The 14326-nt window shown below is 37.4% G+C and overlaps 1 protein-coding gene across 4 annotated transcripts in view; it reads right to left on the bottom strand.

Moving 5' to 3' along the window:
- The window catches only part of chico (insulin receptor substrate 1 chico), a 172665-nt gene extending 159344 nt beyond the window's left edge, over positions 1 to 13321 (bottom strand). For all 4 annotated transcript variants that reach the window (XM_068302383.1, XM_068302384.1, XM_068302385.1 and 1 more), the window contains exons 1-2: positions 13212 to 13321; positions 416 to 803 (exon numbers count right to left, since the gene is read on the bottom strand). In XM_068302383.1, the coding sequence (XP_068158484.1) occupies positions 416 to 782 (367 nt within the window). In that variant the 5' untranslated portion in view covers positions 783 to 803; positions 13212 to 13321. The remainder of the gene's footprint in view (positions 1 to 415; positions 804 to 13211) is intronic.
- Between the last annotated feature and the right edge of the window lie 1005 nt (positions 13322 to 14326).

Raw genomic sequence — 14326 nt, 5'->3', positions numbered from 1 at the left:
AACTGGAGTATCCCCATGAAATTTACTACGATGATAGTATTGGATATAAAAACTTAGATTCCAAAATTCAATCCGATCGGATAAAGAGAACACAAGTTACAGTCAATATAAATCGGTTCAATCGCTGCCGGCAGCGCTTCTTGCATGCATACACACACAGACGCAACGCTAATAAACTGTATGTGTATGCGTGCGTTGCTTTGCTTAGGGAATGAAGAAAGAAGAAAAAAAATTGTAGTATGAAGAGTAAAATTGTTTTTTTTTTTTTTTTGTATATTGATGAATTGAGTTGCAGAACACAAATTTTGAACATGTATAAATAATATTGACAAGGACTGCAGGGGTATATAAACTTCGGCATAACCGATGTTAGCTTCTTTGATATTTAAATTAATCAAATAAATTGAGGGCTTACCGTATGATGAATTTACTTGATCAGTAATGTTTGCGTTATCTCTTTGTAGACACAACAATTGATCTAGCCATTTCCGTAAGTCGTTTTCACTATCGAAGACTATTCCAAAACCACCTTCTCTGGTCGAAAGCACCACAACAAATTTAAGTTTGGTATCAAAACGACGGTTTATATTAAAACAGTTTTTTAAGTGAATAACTCGTTTAGGTTCTGTCCTTTGAGCAAATTTTTTTTCAGAATCGAAATACTCCAATCGTGATGCACCATGGGGTGTTTCGTTATAAAGAACAAAATATTTTTTCTTCATTGTTTTTAGTTTCTTGTGATATCCTTTTAATACTACTCCGTTTTCCATTTCAGAGTCCATTATGTATTCGGTATATATTATCTGAAATAAGAAAATCGGAGCTCTCATAAAAATAGTGGGTGTGAAAGGTGATGATTCAAAAGACCAGTAAAAATTGGTGTTCAAGCCAATTGTTATTAAAGAAAAGTTTTTATCACATTCCCCTATTTGATTTTTATAGTTCATATAAAGTGACTAAACTTTTTGAGTGATCAAAATTATACTAAAATTTTAACACGAGTTGAGACACAATATTCAAAGTTTATTTCGTTATTGATGTTTTAGATTTTGTATAAAATATGTTTTATTAATGTATCGCAATATTTTTAAAAAACGCATAAAGCAAAAAAAAACAGATGGCGGGGTCTAACTTCGACCGCGTCAAAGTTTGTATACCCTTGCAAGTTTTTTGTTACTCTTTCCCTAACTATCGTTTTTAAAGAGGAAAAACGTTTTACAGTTTTTCTTTCAAGTCTAATATTTGCGAAACGGCTTACATGCGAAGAAACGAAGTTATTAATCAGAGTCACTGTTTTCCGCCGATTGTTCCTATAGGAGCTATATGATATAGTCCCCCCATCTTGATCAAATTTGGCACAGTTATTAACATATACACAAAACTGACAATAGTTTAACTTGAAAGCAATCGCGGCGAAAGTAACTAAGATATTGACAAAAGTCACTGTTTCCGACCGATCGCTCCTATGCGAGACATATGATATAGTCACCTGATCTTGATCGAATTTGGCACAGTCGTATAAAACTATAATAAACTCACTAATATTTCAAGATATAATATTTCAATTTGCGTTGATCCAGACGGATAGACGGACGCATTTCAACATAAATGGAGGAGTGAATAAACAAAATTGTTGGTTTTATGCTATTAAGAACCCTCAATTCATCGAAACGCAACCTTTTTACGACCAAAAAGTTACTGTGTGGTGTGGCATTTATGCCGATAAAGTCATCGGCCTGTACTTCTTTGAAAACGAAAATGGAGCAACGGTAACCGTGAACGGGGAGCGTTATCGGACAATGATAACCGATTTTTTATTGACATTTGTTCATGAAAATGAATAGGATAATTACTGGCTCCAACAGGACGGCGCTACATGCCATACAGCGCATGCCACGACCAATTTAATGCGCGAAATGTTCCCCGGAAGATTAATATCGAAAAACGGCGATTATGACTGGCCACCGAGATCACCTGATTTGACGCCTTCTAACTTTTTTATTTGTATATTTAAAATCCAAGGTATACACAATTTCAATCAAATCTGATAAATAGAACACAAGTTACAGTCAATATATATCGACAGTGCTGCAGCCAGACTACCACGTTATTGCTTGAAATCCACAAAGCAGCTGAGCACACGCATACACACACAGACGCTACGCTACATAAACTGTATGTGTATCTGTGCCAATCGCAGCATGCAGCATTGGGAAGAAGACGAAATGGAAATTATACTTGGAAGGGTTTGTCTCTGCATTGATAAAGAGAAAGAATTTGGAACAATTAAAAATATTATGGCCAAGGACTGCAAGGGTATATAAACTTCGGCAGCCGAAGTTAACTTCTTTAATATTTTTTTATTAAAAAAACGTCAAGTTTCTCACTCTTATCCGATGGAGAGCGTGGAGGATTTGTGGCACTGTGTGATGTGGAGATCTTAATTAGCAAAATGCAGAACATTTTGGCGAAAATAAAAACACAGTGAACAATGACGAAAGGACCAGGAAAATTATGAAAGAAATTCCCAATTTGATAGCCCAACATTCAGTGACAACTGAATATGAAATCTAGCGATCACAGAAAATACCGGCGCATCCCAATTAAGTAGTAATATTTCTCTATTGTTTTTAGTAACCAAAAATGTTTAATTTAGCTAAACCCGAGGGGTACCGCTATTAAATTCCCCAAAACGACTGTGCCAAATTTGATCAAGATCAGGTGACTATATCATATAGGTACCATATCGGTCGAAAACCGTGACTTTTATAAATAACTTTTTATAAATAACTTCGTTACTTTTTACGAAAATGTCATAAAAATTTATATTTATCAGTTCTACATAGTTACAGTGCTTTGATATACATGATTACAACGCATTTTTAAACGAAAAGAACACATTGGCTGAAAATTTTGGAATGTTTTGTCTGTGAAGAGATGTAAAAATATTATGACCAATGACTGCAGGGGTATACATATAAACTTCGCGATCTGCAGTCCTTGGCAATAATATTTTTACATGTTCAAAATTTTTTTTTCTTCAACGCAATTCATTAATACACAAACAAAACATTATTACTCCTTTCACTACCTTTTTTCTTCTTCTTCCCTCATTCCCTAAGCAAATCAACGCACGCATACACATATAGTTTATGTAGCGTTGCGTCTGTGTGTGTATGCATGTGCTCTGTTGATTTGATGATAACGTAGTAGGCAACAAGCTGTGCTGCCGTCAGCGCTGGGAGCAGAACCAATTTATAACGACTGTAACTTCTGATCAATTTATGATTTTAATACTTGCTCTACTCCAGGTAATAAAAAGAGCCAATTTTTAATGACAGTAACTTGTGTTCTATTTATGATTTTAATACTTGATCTGCTCCAAGTAATAAAAGCACAGAAAAAAGTGGCTGAGTAAAACGGAAGGACATGGCTATAGCGACTTAGCTTCTTATGCTGATCAAGAATATATATACTTTTTGAGGTCGGAAACGTCTCCTTCTGTGCGTTACAAACATCTGACCAATTTTATAACACATAAAAATTAAAAGCATTGTTTATAATTGAATGCAAACCAATATTAGTGAGAAAACAAGTGGAAAAATCTGAGAACAAGAAGTAAAAGAAAAACAAAGTATTTTGCCAAAAAATTAAATGCGAGTTCGACCCTGGGCCGTGGCAAAAGAATACATTTTTATACCCTTGCAAAAATGGTATATTCATTTTGGTCAGAAGTTCGCAACGCATAGAACGCCTATAAACTACTGTGCCAAATTTGATCAAGATCGGATGACTATAACATATAGCTCCCATAGAAACGATCGGTGGAAAACAGTGACTATGATCAATATCTTCGTTATTTCCTATGATTGTAGGTCATTGTTTCGCAAACTTAAGCCTTTTTAGATAAAACGTTCTTCCACATTGATGGCTAATAGGTAAGGAAAGAGTTACCAAAAAAGTTGCAAGGGTATACAGACTTTGACGCGGGCGAAGTTAGCCCTGGCCCTCTGGTTTTTATTTTGTAATAACATAATATTTTTTTATCCAAAATATCAAAGAAGCTAACATCGGCTAAGTTTATATACCCTTGCAGTCGGCAATAATATTTTTACATTTTGAAATTTCTTTCTCTGCAACTCAATTCATCAATATACAAACAAATTTTACTCTTTTTACTACAATTTGTTCTTCTTTCCTCATTCCCTAAGCAAAGCAACGCACGCATACACATACAGTTCATGTAGAGTTGCGTCTGTGTGTGTATGCATGTGCTCTGTTGATAACGTATGACGTAGTAGACAGCAAGCAGCGCTGTATATTGACTGTAACTTGTGTTATATTTATCCGACCCGATTCAAATTTTGGGATCTGGGGTTTTATATCTAATATTATTACATACAATAGAAAAATTGGTGGAGAGTATGCCCAGGAGCAATAATAGCGTGATTAAAGGCAAAGGCTTTTTGACTAGTATAAAAAAAATTCCTTAACCTATAAGTTTTGTTATACGAGCAAAAGTGGACACATGCTCATTTTATAAAAAACTAGAGGGCCGAGGCTAACTTCGACCGCGTCAAAGTTTGTATACCCTTGCAACTTTTTTGGTAACTCTATCCTTACCTATTAGCCATCAATGTGGAAGAACGTTTTATCTAAAAAGGCTTAAGCTTGAGAAAGAAAGGCCTACAATCATAGGAAATAACGAAGATATTGATCAAAGTCACTGTTTTCCACCGATCGTTCCTATGGGAGCTATATGATATAGTCACCCGATCTTTATCAAATTCGGCACAGTCATTAACATATATATTAAATTAAGAAATGTTTAATTTAAAAGCAATCGCTTTAAAAGTAACGAAGTTATTTACAAAAGTCACTGTTTTCGACCAATCGTTCCTATGGGAGCTATATGATATAGTCACCTGATCTTGATTAAATTTGGCACAGTCGCTTATAGGCGTAGTAAACTCTCTAATATTAAGTTTCACGACAATAGCTCAGAAAATAACGAAGGTATTGAGAAAGTCACTGTTCGTGACTTGCTCGTTTGTATGGGAGCTATATTATATAGTCACCCGATCTTGATCAAATTTGGCACAGTCGCTTATAGGCGTAGTAAACTCTCTAATATTAAGTTTCACGACAATAGCTCAGAAAATAACGAAGGTATTGAGAAAGTCACTGTTCGTGACTTGCTCGTTTGTATGGGAGCTATATTATATAGTCACCCGATCTTGATCAAATTTGGCATAGTCGCTTATAGGCGTAGTAAACTCTCTAATATTAAGTTTCACGACAATAGCTCAGAATATAACGAAGTTATTGAGAAAGTCACTGTTTGTGACTTGGCCGTTTGTATGAGAGCTATATGATATAGTCACCCGATCTTGATCAAATTTGGCATAGTCGCTTATAGGCGTAGTAAACTCTCTAATATTAAGTTTCACGATAATAGCATAGAAAATAACGAAGTTATTGAGAAAAGTCACTGTTCGTGACTTTGGGGTTTGTCTGGGAGCTATATGATATAGTGGTCCGATCCGGCTGATTCCGAGATATACAACGCCTGCAGTATATACAAGCCTACGTGCAAAATTTCAGCTCTGTAGCTCTTACGGTCTAGGAGGAGTTTGCGTTGATCCAGACGGACGGACGGACGGACGGACATGGCTAGTTGAACTCGTCTCGTCGTGCTGATCAAGAATATATATACTTTGTATGGTCGGAGATGCTTCGTTCTATGCGTTGCACACTTCTGACCAAAATTAAAATACCCTTTTTGCAAGGGTATAAAAATTCTTGTTTTTTGTTTTATATATTATTAATGAATTTTTATTGAATATTTGGGATCGATTAATTCATTTATGTGGGTTTTACAGTCACTCAAAGTCACAGTATCAGAACATGTATCCACATGTGCTCGCCACTGTATGTAAATTTCATGGCGATACTCCAATTTTTATGAAAATGTTTGTTCTGGAGCTATATGATATAGTAGTCCGATCCTGATAATTCTCATACTTGATCTCCCAATCACGCCCAATCACGGTCGCTCAATTAGTAGCCGTGACTAGAAGGGCCAATAAGACAAAGCGGCGACACAATACTTGTTTGTCCCAGCGTTCGGCACGTCATTGTGTGTATTTATATTTCAGAGTAAAGTATGCATATGTATGTACATACATACATACCGTATGTCCAATAATTGTTTGCGAAATGAAAAAATTCACACAAGTTCGAAAACATCGAAAGATAAGAAAGGAGGGCTTTTTATACCACAAATTTTTATAAAATTTTATTAACATATGTATTAACTATAGGAATAAAAAAAAAAAAAATGCAAAAACTCCAAGAAGGCCACCAAAGAAATACAATAATCAGCACAGAGGCAATCTTGACTATCTATTAATTCTTTGCAAAATGGAAGGGCAATAGGCTGGAATTGAAGTACTCCTTGCATGTTGCCAAAAAAAAAGCCTTTGCTGTCAGGTATAAACAATGAAATAAAGCTGAACTTTGCAATATTAAACGCTGGAAAGCCGCCAGAGTACTGGAGTGATGTTATATTCTGCGACGAAACGAAAATCATGTTGTTCTACAACCATGGCCCTGGTAAAGTTTGGCGCAAGCCAAAAACAGCCCTACAGAATAAAAATATTGTCCCCACAGTAAAATTTGGAAAGCTTTCTGTTATGGTTTGGGGTTGTATTTCCTCGAAAGGCGTTGGAGAGCTGCGAATATTCAACGGAATAATGACAAAGCGAGCAAACTGTGTTGAAAATACCATATGTTCCTGTTTGCAGCCCTGTATTTATCCCTGGTTATATCGATTGTACTAAGCTTGTAGGTTATCGATATAAGATGCTTTGTAACTCTGTATATCTTGCTTCTTCTTTTTCCGCCCTTAAAATACTTAATAAAGATAAACTTATAATTTAACGTAATCCACTCGATCCTCAACAGGTTATGGGCCCAGATACACGCTAGTGTGGGCAGGAGGATTTGTGTTAAAAGTTTAAGTAGATATTTCGCGGCTGGCGAAAAATAATTGTGCGGAAAGACACACGGCATAAGGCGCGTGGTAAAATATGAGTTCTTTTTACCAAATAGAAAAGTTGGAGGAGGTGAATTATGATTCCTGGTCCGTTCAAATGCGCAGCGTGTTGATCCATGCGGAATTATGGAACTCCATAGGCATGACGAGGCCTACGGAAGCGAATGCGGTTGCTGCATGGGATGCACAGAATCAGAAAGCGTTGGCGACGATAACGCTGAGTGTAAGACTGTCTCAGTTGGTTTACCTCAAGAATTGTGCTACAGCAAAGGAAGCATGGGATAAGCTCAAGGAAACGTATGAGCCAAGCGGACCCGTCCGGAGGGTGTCGCTATATAAAAAGTTGCTTGGGTTGCAGCTGAGAGAGGATAAGATGAGCGACTATCTCAATATGTTCTTCTCGACAAAGGACAAACTTGCTGAAGTGAATATAAAGCTAGAAGACGAACTAGCGGTGATCATATTACTTTCAAGTTTGCCAAAGGAATACGAAAACTTCGTTATTGCGATGGAGACTCGTGATAGTCTTCCTTCTTTGGACAGTTTAAGTTGCTGGAAGAAGGAGATCGCAGGAGTAACGAGAGAGTGTCAACCCCAGAAGAGCAACGGGCATACCAGGCAAATGTGCGAAAAAATCCAACTCGTAAGAAAAGGTCTCTGGTGGATATAGAATGCTACAGTTTTGGGCAGCGAGGTCACTATAAGAGGGACTGCCCAAAGTTTCAAGAAAAGCCAAAGGAAAATCGGTTTTCTTACCAGGGTTGGAGATGAATTTTATGTCGATTGATCGAGCAGTCGATAGGCGATGCACTGTGACTTTCGACAAAAATTCAGCGACGGTTCGCCAAGACGACGAGATGGTACTAATAGCAGAAAGGCAAGGAAAGCTCTTTGTGTTTAAGGAGACAGGCAATCGATGCTTTGGAGCGAAACAGATAACTGCAGAAGATTGGCACTACAGGTATGGTCATCTGAATTATTCACTGGCATGGAAAATGTGGATTTTTCCGAGAAGATGCCATGTGTGACTTGTATGAGAAGCAAGATTCATACTCAACCTTTCCCATCAGCGTCTGAACATCGAGCTCAGCATCTTTTGGAATTGGTACATACCGATGTAGGTGGACCTTTTAAGCAACGTTCTCTAGGCGGCTCTTCATATTTCTTGACATTCATAAACGACATGTCGAGACGATTATTTGCTTATTGTCTAAAATCGAAGGATGAAGTATTCGAGAAATTCGTGGAATTTAAAGTGATGGCTGAAAGACAGATTGGCCAAAAATTGAAGGCAATAAGAAGTGACAACGGCCGAGAATTCATCAACAGGCGTTTTGATGTGTATTTAAAGGATCATGGAATTGTGCGTCAGTTGACGGTTCCATATAGCCCTCAACAGAATGGAGTGGCTGAACGAGCAAACCGGACGCTAGTCGAGATGGCTAGATGTTTGCTTGTACACGCGGATATGCAGGAGTTTCTCTGGGCAGAGGCAATAATGACAGCGTGTTACATTCGAAACAGATCACCAACAGCAGCATTAGTTGGTATGACACCTTATGGCATGGACTGGAAGGAAACCCAATGTGCAGGGTATGCGCATTTTCGGATCGATAGCAATTGCATTAGATAAGAGACGACGAAGCAAGTTTCAGGCCAAGGGCAGAGAATATCGACTCGTAGGATATTCACTGGTATCAAAAACATACAGGTTGTATGACAAAGAAAATCGAGAGGTCGTTGAGAAACGGGATGTAATGTTCAAGGATCCGAATGATGTAGTTTCGATTGTTGAATTCCCAGGTCCAGCACAAACAGTCACAGGTCTGGAAATGCGGTGGGACGAATCAAGTAAAGATGATCTGGAAAATGAGGAATTTGTTAGCGCTGAAGATTTCGATAATGAGAGTTAAGGGCAGAGCGATGATGAAGCTGGCCAAGCGGAAGAACAAGAACCGGAGCAAGAGATACGGCAGGAAGGACAGATCGGTCCTGGAAGGCCACGTTTGATTCGCACCGGTAAGCCAGGATGTCCCAAGAAAATATACAATCGTGTAAACAAGTTACATGTAAAGGAACTGGATTTGCCACAGACATTTGATGATGCGATTCAAGGTAAGCAATCTTCATTCTGGAAGACTGCTATGGATAAGGAATATGAGGCTCTGTTGGCAAATAAGACATGGACACTGGTAGATTTACCCATGGGACAAAAACCGATTGGTTCAAAGTGGGTATATACTATCAAACGGAGTGGAGATAGAAGCGTGGAGCGGTATAAGTCTCGGTTGGTGGCTAAAGGGTGCTCACAGATACACGGCGTCGATTATACCGAAACCTTCTCACCAGTGTGTCGTTACGAAACGATACGGCTAGTTTTGGCTATAGCAGCGGAGCTGAAACTATATCTGCACCAAATGGATGTGTGCACAGCCTATCTTAACAGTGACCTAAACGAAGTCGTCTATTTGAGGCAGCCTCAGGGATATGTGGACAAGGCAAATTCACAACAGGTGTTGAGGCTGAATAAAGCTATATATGGATTGAAACAAGCAGGAAGGGAGTGGAATGCCAAGTTGAATGCAGCGCTATGTGACCTTGGATTCACTTCTTGCAAGAACGAGCCGTGCCTTTATCAGCAAGATATAAAAGGTAGACTTTGTTTGGTACTAATATATGTAGATGATTTACTTATAGCTTGCCAAAAGATGGATGACATGATCGCAACTAAGGCAAAGATTGCGATGAAATTCGAATGCGTCGATAAGGGTCCGTTACGAGAGTTTTTGGGCATGCAAGTAGACCGGAATGATGATACAGACAGTATCGTAATGAATCAGGCTCAGTACATAAAGGGCATGCTTCAAAGACATAGTATGGAAGTGTGTCGAGCAGTTGCTACTCCATTGGATGTTGGTTTCCAAGTGGCGTGCAATGACGAGAATTGCGTTGTACAGGATGTGACAATGTATCAGTCAGCAATCGGAGAGTTGATGTAGCTTGCATTAACATCAAGACCTGATATCTATCATTCAATTATCAAATTAGCGCAAAGGAATAAGGAACCTCACAGTGAACATGTTGCAGCAGTTAAGCATGTTATGAGGTATTTGGCGGCAACGAAGGATCTTAAGTTGCACTACCGATCGTGTGGAGATGCTCTTACGGGATACGCTGACGCAGATTGAGGCGGTGATGTGAGCAACCGCAAATCGTACACAGGGTACGTGTTTTTCTTGGCAGGTGGCCCTATTTCCTGGAAGTCAGAAAAACAATGCAGGGTGGCGTTGAGCAGCACAGAAGCCGAATACATGGCTATGTCTTCAGCGGCGAAAGAGGCATTGCATTTGAGGCGATTGTTGATCGAGATTGGATGTGGAGACGCTGGCACATCTACGAAATTGTTTGGAGACAATTTGAGTGCTCAATCTCTGGCCAAGAATCCTGTGTTTCATGCTCGATCGAAACACATTGACTAAGAAAGAAATTGTAATTGGCACACAGAATCATATTGAGGAAGGGTGTTGAAAATACCATATGTTCCTGTTTGCAGCGCTGTATTTATTGTACTAAGCTTGTAGGTTATCGATATAAGATGCTTTGTAACTCTGTATATCTTGCTTCTTCTTTTTCCGCCCTTGAAAGTGTATGGACACTTAATAAAGATAAACTTATAATTTAACGCAATCCACTCGATCCTCAACAAACTGAAATACAAACTGTATCAGGATAATGAACCGAAGCATAAGTTACTTCTGTGTCGCACTTGGCTATTATATAATTGTCATAAAAAGAATTTACACCGGATCTCAATCCCATTGAGAATTTGTGGCCATTGCTGAAGAAGAAGGTAACGAAACGTCGCCCTACATATACATACATATATACTGTATGTATATTCATGTCAGAATTCGTGCATATGTATGTTTGTATGCATTTCTCATGCATTTGACAGTCCACTGCACTCACTATTTTAATTCGACTGCATGCGAAACAACTGGAATTTGCAGTCAATAATACTTTTCCTGTGCCGACAGATATGACTACACACACTTAAAATTTTCACCTTTCATCCCATGCAAGTTTTGTTTTATTTGTCGGCACCCCAAAATAAAAATGCAATTCTGTATAATATGGCTTAAATTATCTAATTCACAAATTAAAATTCATTTTCCTAGCATTTTTTCGCAGTTATCTTTAATAAACTAAAAAATAGTCACATCTTCAAGCCAAAAAAGTATTGGCACAATTTTTCATAACGTCTAACTCATTTGCTGTTGTAACGGCTAAGTTCCGTTTTTTCTGATTTTCTTAGAACAATTTTTCATAACGTCTCTTTTGCTGTTGTAACGGCTAAGTTCCGTTTTCCGTTGCTAGCATACACACATAATGTGTTCAGCACCAGTTTTCGATCTAAATTCAGACAGAAACGATCAAAATGGGCAGAGGAGCAGAAACTTTTCTTAGAAACTCGTGAATTAATTATAAAACTATATGTAAAAAAAACAAATCTTAACAGGAAATTGGCGAGTTAGTGGACAGATCGTCGTCAAGTGTTCGAAATGTTATAAAACATTACGTTACTACCGAAAAATTGGAACCAGCAGGCCGAATTGGACTTCCAAAAAATTTACTCCTTGCCAGGAAAGGGTTATTGTGGCTGCAGTTACTCAAAACCCAATGGGATCGGCTGTGAAATTGTGTCACGAGTTACAGGAGACCTTGAAGGAAATCTTTTGCCCTCGAACTATTAGAAATGCACTTAACAGGGCCGGCTTTCATGGTCGAGTACCAAGTCACAAACCATATATTTCAAAGGCCAACAAAAAAAAAAAAGAGGCTTGATTTTGCAAAAAAATTTGTCAATTAGCCGGATTTGTTTTGGAACTCAGTGATTTTTAGTGATGAGTCTAAATTCAATCTATTTGGATCCGATGGTAGCCAAAAATTATGGCGTAAAACCAATAAAGAGTTGGAGGAAGAAAATATTCGTAAGACCGTCAAGCATGGTGGCGGGCATGTCATGGTGTGGGGCTGTTTTGCAGCATCGGGAGTGGGTCAGCTGACCTTTATCGAAGGCAATATGGACAAGTATGCTTTCTTGGAAGTTTTAAAAAGTAATTTGGCCCCTAGTGTTGAAAAGTTAGGCCTTAGTGGATCTCAATGGCTTTTTCAACAAGATAATGATACAAAACATTCTTCGTTTTTGGTTCAGGAGTGGCTCATTTATCACTGCAAGCAGCTAAAAACTCCTCCACAATCACCCGATCTTAATCCCAGAGAGCATGTATGGGTATTATTGGAGAAAAAAAATAAGAAACTATCATTAGTTTATATGAATAACTTCCAAGGATACCCTTAAAACAGCAATTATTAAAGAGTGGGAGAAAATTGGAAGCCAGGATATGACGCACTTGGTAGGAAGCATGAAGAGACGCCTTCAAGCTGTCATAAAAGCCAGAGGTGGCCCAACGAAATATTAATTTTTAGTTTATTTTGATTTTTTTGTATTTTTCTTAATCTACTATGAAATTGTCCCAATACTTTTTTGGCGTGAAGATGTGACTATTTTTTAGTTTATTAAAGATAACTGCAAAAAAATGCTAGGAAAATGAATTTAAATTTGTGAATTAGATAATTTATGCCATATTATACAGAATTGCATTTTTATTTTGGGGTGCCGAAAAATAAAACAAAACTTGCATGGGATGAAAGGTGAAAATTTTAAGTGTGCCAATACTTTTTGGGCTCACTGTATGTACATACAAATGTATGCGAATGTATTCATATGTATATGTATCATCAGGAATAAGGACCATATAATGAAATGATGCTAGTGTTTGAATGTAAATAAATCTTTAAAATGTGCAAGCTGATTTATATTTAACGTATGGAAATATCAGTTTGGCTCAATCGATCTAATCATGTCAACCTGGTAATCACGCGCCAATGCCTGATTTTACGTCAAAATTTTGAAATACATGTTACATATGTATGTATGTACATATGTATGTATGTAGATTGTGTATGAAAACCTAGAAATATATACAATTCAACACACACACAAACAGGTCTATGTATTTAAGCACCTTGAAACGACGAGTTATTGCGCTCAAACGAATTCCTTAACTAGAATATATTATAATATACATACGTTGGATTTATTTTATTTTGTTCATATTGTTCACTCAATACAATAATAATTTTGTATCTAATAATGAAATAGTGCTGACAGTAGAGCTGTAAATATATCGATGGGACTATCGATAGTATTGATGGTTTTGGATTCTGGCGATATATCGTTGGTTTGTTTTTTCGATCGATAAATTATTGCTATTGTTATTACTAAACAAACACCAGTGGCTGCTGGACAATTAGCATATTTAATTTCTTAGACGAAAACCATGAAAACATAGTTTTCTTCGTTTACAAGAGTAAAGTCAAATAACCTCCATTTAGCTTATAAAAAGGAATTTGGAAATAAAATTCTGTATCTTCCTTTTAAGTTTTGTTTTTACATTGAAACTGAACCAAATTATATATATTTTGTATTGCTTAATTAACTTATATTGGATAGCAGAGAGCATAACACGTTTAAAAGATTTAATCAATGCAATCCCCGAGGATTAGAATTATAAAACCTGTACTAACGGAACTTCAATTGTTGTATTGTATTGTTTGTATTTTCTGTCAAAAAATAGCCAAAAGAACCATAAATGTCTTTTAACTAAGCTATTTTAATAACTTTAAGGATTCTCTGAGTATTGACAACATAGAACTCTCCAATGAAATTATTGACAGGTAGCAAAATTTATTTAAATTTGGTTTCTTTGTTTGAAATTTTGTCATTCATTGTCTATATTTTCGCTGTGAACAGCACTTGTTATTCAGCGATTGTGAAATTTTAAGTGTTGCATTCGCAAAATATCGATAATGAAGTAAATTGAACCGCCTTTGATAGAAAAGTCTCTTCTAGATGGTGAAACGGATGGTCAAATTTCACCACGGCAAAACCTTATACACCATCCCCGAAAGCGATGATGGATGGACGCAAGTGGGAATCGTGCCTTATGCACCATTACTCAACAAGATGGTGGTTGCCAGTGGGAATAGGGACTGCGGAACCGAAAACTGTTTTAAACAGTTTATATCGGATTCCCACTACTGAAAATTTTGCAACTTTGCAGTCAGATATTATATCCCAGTAGAGCTGGAAAAACATCGATATTTGGGACCATCGATGTTTTCAACGTCAACGTTGCGCGGTAT

This window comes from Drosophila tropicalis, unplaced genomic scaffold, assembly GCF_018151085.1.
Source record: "Drosophila tropicalis isolate 14030-0801.00 unplaced genomic scaffold, ASM1815108v1 contig_980, whole genome shotgun sequence".
Lineage (NCBI taxonomy): Eukaryota > Metazoa > Arthropoda > Insecta > Diptera > Drosophilidae > Drosophila > Drosophila tropicalis.
The sequence above is the reverse complement of the archived record's forward strand: the minus strand, read 5'-3'. Positions and strand labels throughout refer to the sequence as shown.